This window comes from Phyllobates terribilis, unplaced genomic scaffold, assembly GCF_046119375.1.
Source record: "Phyllobates terribilis strain yellow unplaced genomic scaffold, ASM4611937v1 Scaffold_69__1_contigs__length_7402412, whole genome shotgun sequence".
Classification (NCBI taxonomy): Eukaryota; Metazoa; Chordata; class Amphibia; order Anura; family Dendrobatidae; genus Phyllobates; species Phyllobates terribilis.
This window is the reverse complement of record NW_027362829.1, coordinates 897,122-917,577: the sequence shown is the minus strand read 5'-3', so window position 1 is coordinate 917,577 and position 20,456 is coordinate 897,122. Positions and strand designations below refer to the sequence as shown.

At 44.5% G+C, this 20,456-nt stretch overlaps 1 protein-coding gene across 4 annotated transcripts in view; it reads right to left on the bottom strand.

The window, feature by feature from the left end:
• Positions 1 to 1,876: 1,876 nt before the first annotated feature.
• Positions 1,877 to 20,456, bottom strand: part of LOC141194353 (uncharacterized) — a 383,546-nt gene continuing 364,966 nt past the window's right edge. The window contains exons 1-7 of one of the 4 annotated variants that reach the window (XM_073662261.1): positions 14,643 to 14,704; positions 7,464 to 7,603; positions 7,236 to 7,340; positions 7,029 to 7,152; positions 6,857 to 6,945; positions 6,570 to 6,660; positions 1,877 to 4,271 (exon numbers count right to left, since the gene is read on the bottom strand). In XM_073662261.1, coding sequence (XP_073518362.1) covers positions 2,743 to 4,271; positions 6,570 to 6,660; positions 6,857 to 6,945; positions 7,029 to 7,152; positions 7,236 to 7,340; positions 7,464 to 7,532 — 2,007 coding nt within the window. In that variant the 5' untranslated portion in view covers positions 7,533 to 7,603; positions 14,643 to 14,704 and the 3' untranslated portion in view covers positions 1,877 to 2,742. Of the gene's footprint in view, positions 4,272 to 6,569; positions 6,661 to 6,856; positions 6,946 to 7,028; positions 7,153 to 7,235; positions 7,604 to 14,642; positions 14,705 to 20,456 lie in introns of those variants that run through there. The other 3 variants (XM_073662260.1, XM_073662259.1, XM_073662262.1) reach the window with 3 other exon arrangements.

The window sequence follows — 20,456 nt, the reverse complement described above, 5'->3', positions numbered from 1 at the left end:
ATTGAGGTGGTGGTTATGTATTAACCTGTCTTCGGAGGCCCTCTCATGCTCTGAAACAAAACTGATGCGGAGGAGAGGTACCGCCTTTTTATTCAGTAGGTTCCTGTCCTTGGTGGGCGGATACCCTCTCTCAGGTGGTGCTGTCATGGGCTCTGTAAAATCCCGTTACCGGTAAGTAACTAGGATCTTTTGCTGCCGTTCTTTAATCTTTTTTCCTACTTAGGTGCATTTTCTAGGCTTTAATATGTATTAGGATATACTTTTACCCTGTAGCCTAAGGGGTCAGGGCACTGATACCACTAATAAAGATCTGCTATCTTCGGTATGAGCTATCTATATTAGTACCTATATATAGACAGCGGTATGACTAACCTCTTATATAGCAACTGCTTCTGACCTACCTCATAAGCACCTGCACTTTTATTGAATGCTTCATTGCATTTTAACAATATATTCTTATTTTTTTGGCAGCCCAATTATGTATTTACATCAGAAAATAATCATGTTAATTTGTCTCATGCTCCTCATTAGTGCTCCTCTATTGTTTTACTATTAACTGTCTCTGTTTCTGCAATTCATATTTTTTTCCTGTATAAATTATAATTAATACAATTTTGTAATTTTTTCACTATTATATGGGACGCTGACTCAAAGTTTTTCCCTCTTGTTTCTTATGTATGGAGGACTATGTGGGGCCCATTATTCTGTATGGAGGACTATGTGGGGCCCATTATACTGTATGGAGGACTATGTGGGGCCCATTATACTGTATGGAGGACTATGCAGGGCCCATTATTCTGTATGGAGGACTATGTAGGGCCCATTATTCTGTATGGAGGACTATGTGGGGCCCATTATACTGTATTCTGGTCGGCCCACGACTTTGTCAAAGTTTTTCATTTTGGCCCTCTGCATGTTTTAAGCTTTACATCCCTGATGTAAAATCAGTATGGGTAAATGTACATGAAAATGGCAATAATGCAAAGCTGCTAATTGGACTTTGCTACAAGCCTCCTAATATAGCTGAACACGAAGAGGATAATATGCTGCAACAAATTAAAAAGACAACAAAAACAAGTCATGGTCAGAAGTGTAGGATCCCTTGAAATTGTTCCAGAAAATGAAGTAATTCTCCCAGAAAATTATTGAAATTACACGTTTTGTTATACACGTTTATTTCCTTTGCATGCATTGGAACAACACAAGAAAACAGAGAAAAAAAGGGAAATTGAACATAATTTCACACAAAATAGGGCGGACAAAATTGTTGGCATCTTGCCAAAATTGTGGGTAAACAACTTTGTTTCAAGCATGTGAAGCTTGTTCAAACGCAATTGTGGCAAGTAACAGGTGTGGGCAATATGAAAATCACAACTAAAACCAGATAAAAATGGGAGAAATGGATTCAATCTTTGCATTGTGTACATATGTGTGGCACACTAAGCATGGAGAAAACAGAAAAAGGAGAAGAGAACTGTCTGAGGACTTGAGAACCAAAATTGTTGAAAAATATCAACAATTTCAAGGTTATAAGTCCATCTTTAGAGATCCACATGTTCCTTTGTCCAAGGTGCACAGATAATCAATAAATTTACAACCCATACAGTCAAATATGGTGGAGGTTCAAAGGTATTTTGGGGTTGCTTTGCTGCCTCTGACTGTGTGCAAGGCATCAGGAAATCTGAAGATCAGCAAAGGATTTTGGGTCACAATATAGTGCCTAGTGTCAGAAAGCGGAGTTTGCGTCCTAGGTCATGGGTCTTCCAGCATGAAAATGAGCCCAAACATACTTCAAGAAGCACCCAGAAAATGGATGGAAACAAAGTGCTGGATAGTTCTGCCCAGCAATGAGTCTGGATCTAAATCTCATTGAACACCTGTGGAGAGATCTTAAAATTGCTGTATGGAGAAAAATATTAAAATTTGAGAGTCCTCAGTGGTAATCTCTTCAGTTAGCCATTAGTCAGTAAGCTTTCGAGACTACTCAGGTCTCTTCATCAGACAAAGTATAACACAAAATCTGAAGAGTCACATATTTATACATAACAGGGCACAGGAATAATGCAATAGATAAGACAAGTGACGTGAAGCAGAACTATCAGTTTCGGAAAAGGATAAGCAGTTGTGGCCGTAAAACTGTGTGGCCACAAGTAGATCTATTCTTTTTTTCTTTTTTTGTGTGGCGATGAGAATTCATCTAAGTTTTTGCCTTGCCTCCCCTACATACAGACCCCCAGTTGGACATTTGCTACATATAATTAAGTACATTACATTAGATGTGATGCAGCTGAAAGTAGCTGGGATCTTGTGGTCCTGATGTGAGTTGGGAATCTTTATCTTGTCCATGGTCATTATAAATGGACGGGTTTGACATATACAGTTGGTGAGGATGAATTTTGTAAGTTTCACCACAAAGGTGAAACTATCCTCCCGGTCAGTTTGCTTTCCCTCCCAGTATCTTTTCATTCTAACAATGTTAGGTTTCTGGGAGATTATACTTGTTCCTTTTATTTTTGGTTCTCCTTAGCTTGCCTTCTTTGCCCTATATGAATGTGTTTTTGTTTCTCATTCAGGGTTTTCGTATTTTACTTCATACTTTCCTTTCCCCTTGTGGATACTGTGTTGCGGCCTCCCCTCTGGTTCCTCAGGAGGTATGAAAAACTCCTCAACGACTTATTAGGGAGTTAGGTCTGTGGTGGCGTTTTAGTTGTACAGATAGGGCCTTTCTTGTCTGTACAGAGACTAGTTGGGTGAAGTTGCAGCATTCTCCCCTGTGTGGGTTCTCCGGTGGTTATCAAGATGCGCTTTCTGTTTAAAACATTTCCCACATTTTGAACATAAAACAGGCTTCTCCCCTGTGTGAGTTCTCTGATGTTTATTAAGATATGATTTCTGTACAAAACATTTCCCACAATCTGAACATGAAAAAGGCTTCTCCACTGTGTGGGTTCTCTGGTGCTTAAGAAAACTAGATTTATGGTTAAAACATTTTCCACATTCTGAACATGGAAAAGGCTTCTCCCCTGTGTGAGTTCTCTGATGTTTGATAAGAGTAGATTTCGCTGTAAAATATTTCCCACATTCTGAACATGAAAATGGCTTCTCTCCTGTGTGTGTTCTCTGATGTATATTAAGATTTGATTTATGTACAAAACATTTCCCACAATCTGAACATGAAAATGGCTTCTCTCCTGTGTGAGTTCTCTGATGATTGATAAGAGTTGATTTGTCTATAAAGCATTTCTCACATTCTGAACATGAAAAAGGCTTCTCCACTGTGTGGGTTCTCTGGTGCTTAAGAAAACTAGATTTATGGTTAAAACATTTTCCACATTCTGAACATGGAAAAGGCTTCTCCCCTGTGTGAGTTCTCTGATGTTTGATAAGAGTAGATTTCGCTGTAAAATATTTCCCACATTCTGAACATGAAAATGGCTTCTCTCCTGTGTGTGTTCTCTGATGGTTGATAAGAGTTGATTTCTTTGCAAAACATTTCCCACATTCTGAACATGAAAATGGCTTCTCCCCTGTGTGAGTTCTCTGATGTATATTAAGATTTGATTTCTGTACAAAACATTTCCCACAATCTGAACATGAAAATGGCTTCTCTCCTGTGTGAGTTCTCTGATGTTTGATAAGAGTTGATTTCTCTGTAAAACATTTTCCACATTCTGAACATGGAAAAGGCTTGTCCCCGGTGTGAGTTCTCTGATGTTTGAAAAGATTTGATTTATGTACAAAACATTTCCCACAATCTGAACATGAAAATGGCTTCTCTCCTGTGTGAGTTCTCTGATGATTGATAACAGTTGATTTGTCTATAAAGCATTTCTCACATTCTGAACAGGAAAATGGCTTCTCTCCTGTGTGAATTCTCTGGTGCCTAACGAGACTTGTTTTCTGATTAAAACATCTCCCACACTTGGAGCAAGAAAATCTATTCTTCGCTGTGTGAATTTTTTGATGTTTAAGAAAAGACTTTTTGAGAGGAAAATTATTTCTATATTCTGAATGTGAAAATGTCTTCTTTGCATTGGGAGCAGTTTGTTTTTTAATGCTTATTTTGTGACTTTGATTTTCCATAGTAGTCGGTAATGAATCAGAAGACAGGATCTGTTTCAAAGGATCAGATGACAGATCTTTGCTGTGAAGGGATGATGGTATATCTGGAGTAATGGCATTCACTTCAATTGTATGCTGTGGGATCTGAAAATTATCCGATTTGAAAATTGAAGATGTCAGCTGTCCCTCTGATCTCCTGGTACAGACATCTGCCAATAATAAAACTATTTATTATTTTTTAATAAAAAAATCCTTGAATTTTATATTTTTGAACATTTCTACTTAAATTGTCTGTAAAAAAGGCAAGTTATATTAAAAAATTCACTTATTCACCAGGACAATGACTGTCTAATAGAAAACCTCATAGGATGGACCAGGAGCGTGGTGTTCAACTGTTTGTTCATTCTGCCTCCCAAATATGGAGTAAAAGGCGCAGGCTCTGTCCAGCTACTAAGATTAGGTTTGCTGGTACCTGTAGTACCATCGAGTCTGACAGTATGGGTGTGTGTGTGCAGTCCAGCTGGAGTAATCTGCTCCCTGCTTCAGCAATTTGGAAAGCACCGCACCCTACTAAAGCTGGAAGCATATTGCTGGAAGCTGCCAGATACAGCCTTGTTCTCCTCTGGTTCAGTCCTCTGTGCTCAGCTCCCGGCCTGTGTATTTGTTTCCTGTTGTGACCTCGGCCCGTTTACTGACTACTGGTGTCTTCTGATTTTGTATTTTCTCTATCCTCTTGGTTCTGACCCGGCTACCTGACTATTCTTCTTTCCATCTCACTCCACCGAATAGCAGGTAACACCATGGCCCAAGCCTAGGGGTCTCTGTGTAGGTTCAGATCCATGTAGAAGAGTTAAAGGGTGATGAGCAAAGTAATTTGTGAAATCTGTAAACAGGGTAGATAGTTATAAGCCTGTTCGTGGTAGCCATCTTTTGAGCATTCCTAATAGCTAAATGGCGCTCCTTCCCTTCTCAACCTCCCATGTGCCCAGACAGTAGTGTACAACCGTATATAGGGTATTGTCAGATTCAAAAGAAGTTGGAAAATAATTTGTAAGGTCCATTTGTTTCCTATTATCCTTTGTGAAGAATTCCAAAATTATCACCACATAAAGTGACACAAGTCAAATTTGAAAAATGGGGCCTGATTAGAAACATAATACTGACTGCGGGAAGGGGTTAAAGCAGAGGATTACTGAAGTCAAAAACTGTGACTATAGACAATAACATCTACTGAAATGACCAAACTGAACAGTCTTCATCAGAGAAAAATGAGTAACTAGTGGTGAAACCTCTCTGGGGTAATTAGAGTATGGGGCTCGGGGGCTCTTCTTAATCTAAACTATCGCTAAGGGCCAATATTTTCTGGCAGATGAGTGTCAAGAAGAAATATTAGACATTCAAAGAGAACTTTTTTATAATACTGAAGAGCTGAGGTGTTTTAAATTTAGATCTCAGGCATTTGGAAGAGGTAATGGAGATCTTTTTGAAAGACGACCAGGGAGTTACAGACTCACATAAGTGAGGCCGGCCGATCCCACCAGAATGAAACTATCATAGAGAGTGAAAAAAATAAAAATATGTAAAAAAAATAAAGAATATATAAACATGTAACATCCCCAACAACCACGTATTTATGAGGGGAGAAATCCAACACTAAACTGGAGTTGCACTCATTTATGGTGGACCATTTGGCGCGAACAAGCCGGAACCCCGAAAACTAACCCGAATTTGAAATGCCGAACAAATTCGCTCAATACTATTTATGATGTGGAGTGGATCCATGAAACCAGGGCTGGAGCCATGCCAACACATCTCCTGCAGGCATGAACAAATGTATATTACAGCCATCAGCCACGCACAGCTTAGAGATATATCATGGCGCAGGTGTAATGTTTTCTGTGTAGTTTATGACAATCCTGTTTGAAGTTAGTTGGTTTCAAAAGAAATTGAAAAGTCAGGATAAAGGGAAACTCTGTTCTTATTGTACAGAAATTCACACTTGGCCCTCACTGCACATTTAATGTTGTCGATCATAAAAGTGAAGTTTGGTCAGAAAGACTGGACCTGGTCTTGTAGGGACCATATGAGCACATTCAGCAGCACAGAAGGGAGAGAAGGTAGATTCATCTAATAAGATATCAGGGATCTAGGAAGCCAACAGCATCATTACCCTCCGCTTTCTCTTACAGGCCCATCATATTTTTCTTCAAGTGATTTTTTAATTTGTCAGCACATTCTACGTACGCTGTCATTTGGCTTTATAGTTTACAGACATGGGCAGGTAACGGTCAGCGTCTCCTAATCCCAGGGGGTAGGTGGATCCTTCAGGTTGTAAGTTCTATAGAAAAGGTCTTTCACAATTACACAAAGTAATTTGAATATTTTCGAACGGAGGAGAATGTTGGAGTCTAGCGGCAAAATGGTGATCACACGATTGTGATACGACTACACCACTGATAAAGCAGCCACAGACAGGGACTTCTCTGTATTCAGTGGTTACTGCTCACCTGTGTAGTCATATGTAGGAATCTCCTCTTTACACCGCTCATCACCCCTCACATATGTCTCTGTAGTATTAATATGGGTCAGATCTTCACCCTGAAACAAATATTGTAAAAGTCACTGACAGATGGAGAAGTCACATCTATGATCAGCTCTAATCCTGTCATCTCCACCGTTCTCATTACACAAATATAAAACATAATAATGATGGATAAAACAGAACTGAAGACATGACATTTACAGCCGTCTACACATCATAGGGGAGATCTCATGACACCTTCTCTCTATCTACCTGAGGAACATTTGGATTTTCTTGTTTACAGTCCTGTGGAAGAAGACGACGGGGACATCTCTCTGGTGTTGTCCTCTTACTGGATAGATCTGGAGGAAACACATACAGGGACTGAATTCATTCTTTACATACAGATAATTATAGGCCGTGTGTATTTAGTCCTGTCTATTACCTGGTGATGTGAGGGGCTGGGGAACCTCCATCATGATGTCCTTGTACAGATCTTTGTGTCCTTCTAAATACTCCCACTCCTCCATGGAGAAATAGACGGCGACATCCTGACATCTTATAGGAACCTGACACATACAATGATACCGTCATCCCCCCGATCCCTTCACAGCGTTACTGTATAATGTCCCAGCATTCCCAGCAGTGTCACCTCTCCAGTCAGCAGCTCAATTATCTTGTAGGCGAGTTCTAGGATCTTCTGGTCATTGATGTCCTCATGTATTAGGGGTTGAGGTGGAGGCCCCGTGATTAATCTCTGGTTATGGAGAGTCACATTAATAAATCTCACTACAGACATTTCCAGAGTCCTCACCTCTCTAGTTCTGTCCATCTGTTATTTCCAAGAATGCTGTAATGTGACGTCATCAGAATCGCTCACCTCTCCAGTAAGCCGGAAGAGGATCTCTAGGGTGAGGTGTAATATCCTCTCCACCATCTTGTCCATCATTTTCCTGGATAAATCAGGAAAATTTTCTTATATAGACGATCTTCACTGAGAGGATCCGGTATTGTAGAGACCTGAATGAGGAAAAGATAAGCTGATGGATAAGACCATTTTTCTGCAAACGATGATGCGGAATCCAAAATGTACCACGAGTACCCTTCATCCCTTAATCTGGTGTTCAGGTCTGTTGCCTGTATATTAAAATCTGTGACAGTCGAGCAGTACCTTCTCAACCATAAAAATTGTCCCTTGGATTTTCCTCTTTTTATGGGGATGGGGGTGGTGGTTATCCCACTTCAGTAGTTTATTAGTGCTTGAAGGTTTCTGGTAGATGAGTGTCCCTAGGGTCCCGTTACAATCCTTCTTGATCAGTACATGCAGGAAAGGCAACTGGTAATAATTGGTGTTGGTCTGCTCCTTTAAATAAAATGTACTTTTCAGGTTATATCCTCAGTACCCTCATTTTTCATCCCTTCTTTTGAGGCCCACACAGTCAGACTCTACTGGCCCTTCTCCCTGCGAGTGGCGGCTGTGTATCGCCCTCCGGGCCACTCCCTTCAGTTTGTGGATCACTTTGCCACTTGGCTTCCAAAATTTCTATCCTATGACATCCCCACCCTCATCATGGGAGATTTTAACATCCCAATAGGCGATTCCCTCTTCCCATCTGCCGCTCATCTTTTATCGCTAACTTCCTCCTTCGGCCTTTCACAGCTTACTAATTCTCCTACACATGAAGATGGAAATACTCTTTGACCTGATCTTCACCCGGCTCTGTTCAATACATGACTTTACTAACTCTCCTCTTCCACTCTCTGATCACAACCTTCTTTCATTCTCTGTCAAGAACTGTCACCCTGCTCAAGACACCCTCACTTTCCACACTTATAGAAATATACATGGCATTAACACCCAGAAATTTATGAAAACGTTGCAATCATCATTGGCCCCAATCTCCACCCTCTCATGCCCTGACTCTGCACTGAAGCATTATAACGAAACATTGCAATGTGCCCTGGATGAAGGCGCACCTTCTACACAGAGAACAACTCGGCACAGACGGCGACAACCTTGGAACACGCTGCAAACACGTTTTCTCCAGCGGGGCTCCAGGTGTGCCGAACGGCTGTGGACAAAATCTAATCTGGCTGAAGATTTCCTCCATTATAAATTTATGCTTAAAACCTATAACTCCGCCCTTCACCTCTCCAAACAAACCTACTTTGAGGCTATGTGCCCACGATGCAGAAATGAAGCAGAAAATTTCTGCAGCATTTATGCATCTCCCTGGCGGAAAAAATAATGCAGATTGTGCATGCGTTTTTCCTGCAGAATACATGCGGATTCACATGCATTAACGCATGTGTTTCCGCATGCGGACTGACAAGCACTTTCCAGGCGATAGCATCACTTGGAAAGTGCTTGACAACTAGGTCACACTGTATAAATCCATGCAAACGGCATGGATTTATACAGTGTGACCGTAAAAATAAAAAAATAAAGCTATACTTACCTCCGATGCCGCCGTGTGTGCTGTCGCGCTCCTTCCTGGTTCCTTCCTGGCTTGCCGGCATCTCGCGAGACAGCCTGCGGTCACATGACTGCGACGTCATCTCAGGTCCTGGAAGGAGAAGCGCTGCAGGGGCCGCCGGACAGGTGAATATAAACTTTATTTTTTATTCTTTTTTTTACAGGTACAATGGTACCCAGGTCTGGATGAGAGTCTTCTCTCCTCCAGAACTGGGTACCATCCGCACATTGAAACGCATATTATCCGCTTGTACAAATGTACAGACACGGATTCTATGCGTCTCAATGCAAGTCAATGGCATGGCTTCCGCTGCGCTTCCGCAAAATTAATGAACATGCTGTGGATTTATGAGCGCTGCAGAAACGTTGCGGAAAAATCCGCAGCATGTGCATTGACATTGCGGAATGCCATTGGGGACCATGGGGTGCGGATTACCATGCGTTTTTGATGCGTTTCCGCAGCGGAAACGCATGAAAAAAGCATTGTGTGCACGCAGCCTAACAACCTCATCATCTCATGGCCCAATAATCCTAAACACCTGTTTGACACTTTTCATTCTCTCCTTAATCAAACAGCACATGCCCCAACCAAAAACCTCAGCACTGACGATCTGGACAATTATTTCAAAGAAAAAATTGACCATATCCGACAGGAAATTTTCTCTCAATCCCCAAATGTAATGCATGCTACTCCCTCCCACATTGTATCTTGATCATTTTCTGACTTCGAACCAGTCACGGAACATGAAGTGACAAGGCTCCTTACTTCCTCTCGCTCTACCACCTGCACCAGTGACCCTATTCCTTCACATCTCCTTCAGTCCCTTTCTCCAGATGTCACCACTCACCTAACTAAAATATTCAACCTCTACCTCTCATCTTGTATTTTTCCCTCCTTTTTTAAACACTCCAGCATACATCCATTACTTAAAAAAACATCCCTCGACCAGAACTGTGCTGCTAACTACAGACCTGTTTCCAATCTTCCCTTTATATCTAAACTCCTGGAACGACTGGTCCACTCTTGTATAATACGCTATCTCTCAGATAACTCCCTTCTTGACCCTTTACAATCTGGTTTCCGCTGTTTACATTCTACTGAAACTGAACTCACTAAAGTTTCTAATGATCTACTAACAGCCAAATCTAATGGTCACTACTCCCTGCTGATTCTCCTGGATCTCTCTGCAGCATTCGACACTGTGGATCTACCTCTCTGACCGCTCCTTCACTGTGTCTTTTGCTGGCTCCTCTTCTTCTCCCCTCCCCCTTATTGGCGGGGTTCCTCAAGGATCAGTCCTAGAAGCCCTTCTTTTCTACTTATATATCGCTCCTATTGGACAAACAATCAGTAGATTCGGTTTTTAGTACCATCTCTATGCTGATGACACCCAATTATACACCTCTTCTCCGGACATCACCCCTGCATTATTACAAAATACCAGTGATTGTCTTTCCGCTGTCTCTAACACTATGTCCTCCCTCTATCTAAAATTTAATCTGTCAAAAACTAAACTACTCCTATTTCCTCCCTCCACTAACCTATCTATGCCTGATATTGCCATTTCTGTTTGTGACTCCATCATTACTCGCCAGCAACATGCCGGCTGTCTTGGGGTCAAGCTTGATTCAGATCTTTCCTTCACTCCTCACATCAAATCACTCGCTCGCTCGTGTCATCTACACCTTAAAAACATCTCTAGAATCAGAAATTTTCTTACCTTTGACTCTGTAAAAACTCTTATGTAGCTCTTATTCATTCTCGTCTGGACTATTGCAACTCTTTACTTATCGATCTCCCCCTTTATAAACTTTCCGCTCTCCAATCCGTCCTGAACGCAGGAGTCAGGGTCATATTCCTCACCAACCGATACAACGATGTCTCTTCCCTGTGCCAGTCATTGCACTGATTGCCCATCCAATACAGAGTTCAATATAAACTTATCGCTCTTACCCACAAAACTCTTGATGATTCAGCAACGCCCTACATCACCTCCCTCGTCTCAGTCTACCACCCTACCCGTGCCCTCAGTTCTGCTAATGACTTAAAACTAAAATCCTCCGTAATCCGAACCTCCCACTCCAGTCTCCAAGATTTCTCGCATGCTGCTCCAATTCTTTGGAATGCACTACCCAGGACAATTTGATTAATTCCCAATACCCACAGTTTAAAGCGTGCCCTAAAAAACCATTTCTTTATACTGGCCTATCACCTCAACACACTTATCTAACTGTCCCAGTTTGGCCCATATTAAAATTTTCTTCAAAATCATGCTCATCCCATTCATGCACTGAATAGCCTCTGTCTGTACTGTACACATACTGGCTGGCGACCAGTTCATGTGGTGTTATGTACTTACCCTATTTAGTATATTAAGGCTGTATTATACAATATATGTACATTTTACCTTTTGTGTCTCCCCTATTACCTTATAGACTGTAAGCTTGTGAGCAGGGCCCTCACTCCTTTTAATATCTGAGTTATGCTTATTCTGTAAAGTCTGTATTGTCAATATAAGTCCCCCTTAAAATTGTAAAGTGCTGTGGAATATGTTGTCGCTATAAAAATTATTATTATAATAAATTCAGATGTAAATCTAAGGCCCACTCTATTGATGTTGAGTTCCCCGACAAATTAAAAAGATTGTTCACTCGTCCCTGACCAGGTGATAAAAATGCAGTCAATATATTTGTACCATACCCCAATATATGGATGCCATCCCTGAATATTGAGGATTCCTCCCACCAGTCCAGGGATAGGTTAGCATATAAGGGAGCACAGAGGCTCCCCATCGCAGTACCCCTGAGCTGGTGGAAATACTTCCTATCAAAAAGAAAGAAGTTATGAATAAGAGTGAATTTTAGAAGATCCTCCATGAAGTCATTATGTCTGCTACACTCTATTGATCTCAATTCAAGAAATGTCTTACTCCTCTGATATCATCCTCATGCGGAATATTACTGTACAAAGCCTCAATATCTAGTAAGGCCTGCTCCCCTACATGCATCAGAGGGAAGATTAGAACCGAGTATATGGTTGTTTTGCAAAAGTATCATAAATAACTATATAATTTCCATATTGCAACCAACTCATAAAACCATATATCACGGGCCATTCGTGGAAAAAACATATAGAACGAGGTGCCTAGGCAAGGGAAACCACGAATATATAGCCAATGTAGTAGAAAAATAGAAAATAGCTTTATTAGAAAAATTTATATAGGAAAATACTACAAGTCATACGGGACTCCAGTGGCAAAACATATGACACAAAATCACATATAGAAAATTAAAACATAATTAAAAACAAACAACAGGTATCACCATAGGGTGCAGATTCCAAATCCATCATGTAACATTTATCTTTTATTGCGTTTCCCTCACAAAAACCAAAAGAGGGGAATGGGTTGAATATATATATATGTATAGATAGGCGTGGAAGAAGGATATTATAATACAATATACATGGCCACAAACAAGGCCTCACACATCATAACCCATACTTCCATCAGCTCCCCAGCATCAATATTATCAGCCCCAAAAGAAGAAAAGACATATTACTAGCAACGAAAAAGAAACATGATTCACCTTATAGGATGAGGAAGCTGCACACCGTGTGGCTCCCCGACGCACGTTTCGGCACTCCTGCCTTTTTCAAGGGGATGACCCTTGTTGTTTGTTTTTAATTATGTTTTAATTTTCTATATGTGATTTTGTGTCATATGTTTTGCCACTGGAGTCCCGTATGACTTGTAGTATTTTCCTATATAAATTTTTCTAATAAAGCTATTTTCTATTTTTCTACTACATTGGCTATATATTCGTGGTTTCCCTTGCCTAGTCCCCTACATGCATGTATACATGCTCGAGGGTCTATATGGAGGGGAGCAGGGAAAGGAAAAAACATTCTCCAGAGGGATTATTCCAACTGCAGGACCTCAGGCGGTACTGGGGGAACATTATACTGTGGGGGGGGGGGGTCATACACACTGCATAAGGGGCATAATGGGGGCATTAAACTGTGTGGGGGCATCATACACACTGCATAAGGGGCATAATGGGGGCATTACACTGTGTGGGGGCATCATGCATCCTGCATAAAGGGCATAATGGGGGCATTACACTGCGTGGGGGCATCATACATCCTGCATAAGGGGCATAATGGGGGCATTACACTGTGTGGGGGGGCATCATACATCCTGCATAAGGGGCATAATGGGGGCATTACACTGTGGGGGCATCATACATACTGCATAAGGGGCATAATGGGGGCATTACACTGTGTGGGGGGCATCATACATACTGCATAAGGGGCATAATGGGGGCATTACACTGTGTGGGGGGGGCATCATCACACTGCATAATGGGGGCGAAACCCTGTGTGGGGGGGCATCATACATCCTGCATAAGGGGCATAATGGGGGCATTACACTGTGTGGGGGCATCATACATACTGCATAAGAGGCATAATGGGGGCATTACACTGTGTGGGGGGCATCATACATCCTACATAAGGGGCATAATGGGGGCATTACACTGTGTGGGGGCATCATACATACTGCATAAGGGGCATAATGGGGGCATTACACTGTGGGGGCATCATACATCCTGCATAAGAGGCATCATGGGGGCATCATACATACTGCATAAGGGGTATAATGGGGGCATTACACTGTGTGGGGGCATCATACATCATGCATAAGGGGCATAATGGGGGCATTACACTGTGTGGGGGGCATCATACATACTGCATAAGGGGCATAATGGGGGCATTACACTGTGTGGGGGGCATCATACATACTGCATAAGGGGCATAATGGGGGCATTACACTGTGTGGGGGCATCATACATACTGCATAAGGGGCATAATGGGGGCATTACACTGTGGGGGCATCATACATCCTGCATAAGAGGCATCATGGGGGCATTACACTGTGTGGGGGCATCATACATCATGCATAAGGGGCATAATGGGGGCATTACACTGTGTGGGGGGCATCATACATACTGTATAAGGGGCATAATGGGGGCATTACACTGTGTGGGGGGCATTATACATCCTGCATAAGAGGCATCATGGGGGCATTACACTGTGTGGGGGGCATCAAACATCCTGCATAAGAGGCATCATGGGGGCATTACACTGTGTGGGGGGCATCATACATACTGTATAAGGGGCATAATGGGGGCATTACACTGTGTGGGGGGCATCATACATCCTGCATAAGAGGCATCATGGGGGCATTACACTGTGTGGGTGCATCATACATACTGCATAAGGGGCATCATACATCCTGCATAAGGGGCATAATGGGGGCATTACACTGTGTGGGGGGCATCATACATCCTGCATAAGGGGCATAATGGGGGCATTACACTGTGGGGCCAGTAAAGGGGTCCTGTACTATGAGAACAATACGTTTCCTCCCTTCCTGTCTCCATAGTTGGGTCGTATGTATCTATTACAGGAAACAGAACAAAAACCTTATGATTCTTATAAAGGGGTAACACAAGACCCCAAAAGAGTCTCCGTGCTGAAGGGGTTAATGCCCCCTGCGCCCAGTAATGGGGGTCTCCACATACCTCCACCTGCAGAGCCGCCACCACATATATGGCTGCTCTGTGCGCACAGGAGCTGTGATGAGGTCACAGGAGGGGAGGAGTCAGGGGTCACATGATCAGGGGCCTCAGTGGATGCAGGACTCTGCTGTGCTGGTTGTCATGGTGCTGGATGAGCTGAAGTTTATGTGTGGGGTCAGGAGGGGTTTACAGTGTGGATGTAGCAGAGCCGCGTGTGTACGAGGTGTACGGAGCAGAGCCGCGCGTGTACGAGGTGTACGGAGCGGAGCCGCGTGTGTACGAGGTGTACGGAGCAGAGCCGTGTGTGTACGAGGTGTACGGAGCAGAGCCGCGTGTGTACGAGGTGTACGGAGCAGAGCCGTGTGTGTACGAGGTGTACGGAGCGGAGCCGCATGTGTACGAGGTGTACGGAGCAGAGCCGCGCGTGTACAAGGTGTACGGAGCAGAGCCGCGCGTGTACAAGGTGTACGGAGCAGAGCCGCGCGTGTACGAGGTGTACGGAGCGGAGCCGCGTGTGTACGAGGTGTACGGAGCAGAGCCGCGCGTGTACGGAGCGGAGCCGCGTGTGTACGAGGTGTACGGAGCGGAGCCGTGTGTGTACGAGGTGTACGGAGCAGAGCCGCGCGTGTACGAGGCGTGCGGAGCAGAGCCGCGTGTGTACGAGGTGTACGGAGCGGAGCCGCGTGTGTACGAGGTGTACGGAGCGGAGCCGCGCGTGTACGAGGTGTACGGAGCGGAGCCGTGTGTGTACGAGGCGTACGGAGCGGAGTCGCGCGTGTACGAGGCGTACGGAGCGGAGCCGCGCGTGTACGACGCGTACGGAGCGGAGTCGCGAGTGTACGAGGTGTACGGAGCGGAGCCGCGCGTGTACGAGGTGTACGGAGCGGAGCCGCACGTGTACGAGGTGTACGGAGCGGAGCCGTGCGTGTACGAGGCTTACGGAGCGGAGCCGCGCGTGTACGAGGCGTACGGAGCGGAGCCGCGCGTGTACGAGGCGTACGGAGCGGAGCCGCGCGTGTACGAGGCGTACGGAGCGGAGCCGCGCGTGTACGAGGCGTACGGAGCAGAGCCGCGCGCGTACGAGGCGTACGGAGCGGAGCCGTGTGTGTACGAGGTGTACGGAGCGGAGCCGTGTGTGTACGAGGTGTACGGAGCGGAGCCGTGTGTGTACGAGGTGTACGGAGCAGAGCCGCGCGTGTACGAGGTGTACGGAGCGGAGCCGTGTGTGTATGAGGTGTACGGAGCAGAGCCGTGTGTGTACGAGGTGTACGGAGCAGAGCCGCGTGTGTACGAGGTGTACGGAGCAGAGCCGTGTGTGTACGAGGTGTACGGAGCGGAGCCGCATGTGTACGAGGTGTACGGAGCAGAGCCGCGCGTGTACAAGGTGTACGGAGCAGAGCCGCGCGTGTACAAGGTGTACGGAGCAGAGCCGCGCGTGTACGAGGTGTACGGAGCGGAGCCGCGTGTGTACGAGGTGTACGGAGCAGAGCCGCGCGTGTACGAGGTGTACGGAGCGGAGCCGCGCGTGTACGAGGTGTACGGAGCGGAGCCGTGTGTGTACGAGGTGTACGGAGCAGAGCCGCGCGTGTACGAGGCGTGCGGAGCAGAGCCGCGTGTGTACGAGGTGTACGGAGCGGAGCCGCGTGTGTACGAGGTGTACGGAGCGGAGCCGCGCGTGTACGAGGTGTACGGAGCGGAGCCGCGTGTGTACGAGGCGTACGGAGCGGAGTCGCGCGTGTACGAGGCGTACGGAGCGGAGCCGCGCGTGTACGACGCGTACGGAGCGGAGTCGCGAGTGTACGAGGTGTACGGAGCGGAGCCGCGCGTGTACGAGGTGTACGGAGCGGAGCCGCACGTGTACGAGGTGTACGGAGCGGAGCCGTGCGTGTACGAGGCTTACGGAGCGGAGCCGCGCGTGTACGAGGCGTACGGAGCGGAGCCGCGCGTGTACGAGGCGTACGGAGCGGAGCCGCGCGTGTACGAGGCGTACGGAGCGGAGCCGCGCGTGTGCGAGGCGTACGGAGCGGAGCCGCGCGTGTGCGAGGCGTACGGAGCGGAGCCGCGCGTGTACGAGGCGTACGGAGCGGAGCCGCGCGTGTACGAGGTGTACGAGGCGTACGGAGCGGAGCCGCGCGTGTACGAGGCGTACGGAGCGGAGCCACACGTGTACGAGGCGTACGGAGCAGAGCCGCGCGTGTACGAGGCGTACGGAGCGGAGCCGCGCGTGTACGAGGCGTACGGAGCGGAGCTGCGCGTGTACGAGGCTTACGGAGCGGAGACGCGCGTGTACGAGGCGTACGGAGCGGAGCCGCGCGTGTACGAGGCGTGCGGAGAGGAGCCGCGCGTGTACGAGGCGTGCGGAGCGGAGTCGCGCGTGTACGAGGCGTGCGGAGCGGAGCCGCGCGTGTACGAGGCGTACGGAGCGGAGCCGCGCGTGTACGAGGCGTACGGAGCGGAGCCACGCGTGTACGAGGCGTACGGAGCGGAGCCGCGCGTGTACGAGGCGTACGGAGCGGAGCCGCGTGTGTGCGAGGCGTACGGAGCGGAGCCGCGCGTGTGCGAGGTGTACGGAGCGGAGCCGCGCGTGTGCGAAGTGTACGGAGCGGAGCCGCGCGTGTGCGAAGTGTACGGAGCGGAGCCTTGTGTGTGAGAGGTGTACGGAGCGGAGCCGCCGCGCGTGTACTTATCTCTATAAATGTACATACAGTACAGAATATATACATACTGACCCTATATACATACAGTACAAAATATATCCATACTGACCCTATACACATACAGTGCAGAATATATACATACTGACCCTATATACATACAGTACAGAATATATACATACTGACCCTATATACATACAGTACAGAATATATACATACTGACCCTATACACATACAGTACAGAATATATACATACTGACCCTATACACATACAGTACAGAATATATACATACTAACCCTATACACATACAGTACAGAATATATACATACTGACCCTATACACATACAGTATAGTATACATACTGACCCTATATACATACAGTACAGAATATATACATACTGACCCTATATATATATATACAGTACAGAATATATACATACTGACCCTATATACATACAGTACAGAATATATACATACTGATCCTATACAGTACAGAATATATACATACTGACCCTATATACATACAGTACAGAATGTATACATACTGACCCTATACACATACCGTACAGAATATATACATACTGACACTATACACATACAGTACAGAATATATACATACTGATCCTATACAGTACAGAATATATACATACTGACCCTATATACATACAGTACAGAATATATGCATACTGACCCTATATACATACAGTACAGAATATATACATACTGACCCTATACACATACAGCACAGAATATATACATACTAACCCTATACACATACAGTACAGAATATATACATACTGACCCTATACACATACAGTACAGAATATATACAGTACAGACCAAAAGTTTGGACACACCTTCTCATTTAAAGATTTTTCTGTATTTTCATGACTTTGAAAATTGTACATTCACACTGAAGGCATCAAAACTATGAATTAACACATGTGGAATTATATACTTAACAAAAAAGTGTGAAACAACTGAAAATATGTCTTATATTCTAGGTTCTTCAAAGTAGCCACCTTTTGCTTTGATGACTGCTTTGCACACTCTTGGCATTCTCTTGATGAGCTTCAAGAGGTAGTCACCGGAAATGGTTTTCACTTCACAGGTGTGCCCTGTCAGGTTTAATAAGTGGGATTTCTTGCCTTATAAATGGGGTTGGGACCATCAGTTGTGTTGTGCAGAAGTCAGGTGGATACACAGCTGATAGTCCTACTGAATAAACTGTTAGAATTTGTATTATGGCAAGAAAAAAGCAGCTAAGTAAAGAAAAACGAGTGGCCATCATTACTTTAAGAAATGAAGGTCAGTCAGTCCGAAAAATTGGGCAAACTTTGAAAGTTTCCCCAAGTGCAGTTGCAAAAACCATCAAGCGCTACAAAGAAACTGGCTCACATGAGGACCGCCCCAGGAAAGGAAGAAGAAGAGTCACCTCTGCTTCTGAGGATAAGTTTATCCGAGTCACCAACCTCAGAAATTGCAGGTTAACAGCAGCTCAGATTAGAGACCAGGTCAAAGCCACACAGAGTTCTAGCAGCAGACACATCTCTACAACAACTGTTAAGAGGAGACTTTGTGCAGCAGGCCTTCATGGTAAAATAGCTGCTAGGAAACCACTGCTAAGGACAGGCAACAAGCAGAAGAGACTTGTTTGGGCTAAAGAACACAAGGAATGGACATTAGACCAGTGGAAATCTGTGCTTTGGTCTGATGAGTCCAAATTTGAGATCTTTGGTTCCAACCACCGTGTCATTGTGCGACGCAGAAAAGGTGAACGGATGGACTCTACATGCCTGGTTCCCACCGTGAAGCATGGAGGAGGAGGTGTGATGGTGTGGGGGTGCTTTGCTGATGACACTGTTGGGGATTTATTCAAAATTGAAGGCATACTGAACCAGCATGGCTACCACAGCATCTTGCAGCGGCATGCTATTCCATCCGGTTTGCGTTTAGTTGGACCATCATTTATTTTTCAACAGGACAATGATCCCAAACACACCTCCAGGCTGTGTAAGGGCTATTTGACCAAGAGGGAGAGTGATGGGGTGCTACGCCAGATGACCTGGCCTCCAGAGTCACCAGACCTGAACCCAATCGAGATGGTTTGGAGTGAGCTGGACCGCAGAGTGAAGGAAAAGGGCCAACAAGTGCTAAGCATCTCTGGGAACTCCTTCAAGATTATTGGAAGACCATTTCCGGTGACTACCTCTTGAAGCTCATCAAGAGAATGCCAAGAGTGTGCAAAGCAGTCATCAAAGCAAAAGGTGGCTACTTTGAAGAACCTAGAATATAAGACATATTTTCAGTTGTTTCACACTTTTTTGTTAAGTATATAATTCCACATGTGTTAATTCATAGTTTTGATGCCTTCAGTGTGAATGTACAATTTTCATACTCATGAAAATATAGAAAAATCTTTAATTGAGAAGGTGTGTCCAAACTTTTGGTCTGTACTGTACATACTGACCCTATACACATACAGTACAGAATATATACATACTAACCCTATACACATGCAGTACAGAATATATACATACTGACCCTATACACATACAGTATAGTATACATACTGACCCTATATACATACAGTACAGAATATATACATACTGACCCTATATATATACAGTACAGAATATATACATACTGACCCTATATACATACAGTACAGAATATATACATACTGACCCTATACACATACAGTACAGAATATATACATACTGACCCTATATATATATATATATACAGTACAGAATATATACATACTGACCCTATATACATACAGTACAGAATATATACATACTGATCCTATACAGTACAGAATATATACATACTGACCCTATATACATACAGTACAGAATGTATACATACTGACCCTATACACATACAGTACAGAATATATACATACTGACACTATACACATACAGTACAGAATATATACATACTGATCCTATACAGTACAGAATATATACATACTGACCCTATATACATACAGTACAGAATGTATACATACTGACCCTATACACATACAGTACAGAATATATACATACTGACGCTATACACATACAGTACAGAATATATACATACTGATCCTATACACATTCAGTACAGAATATATACATACTGACCCTATACACATACAGTACAGACTATATACAGTAC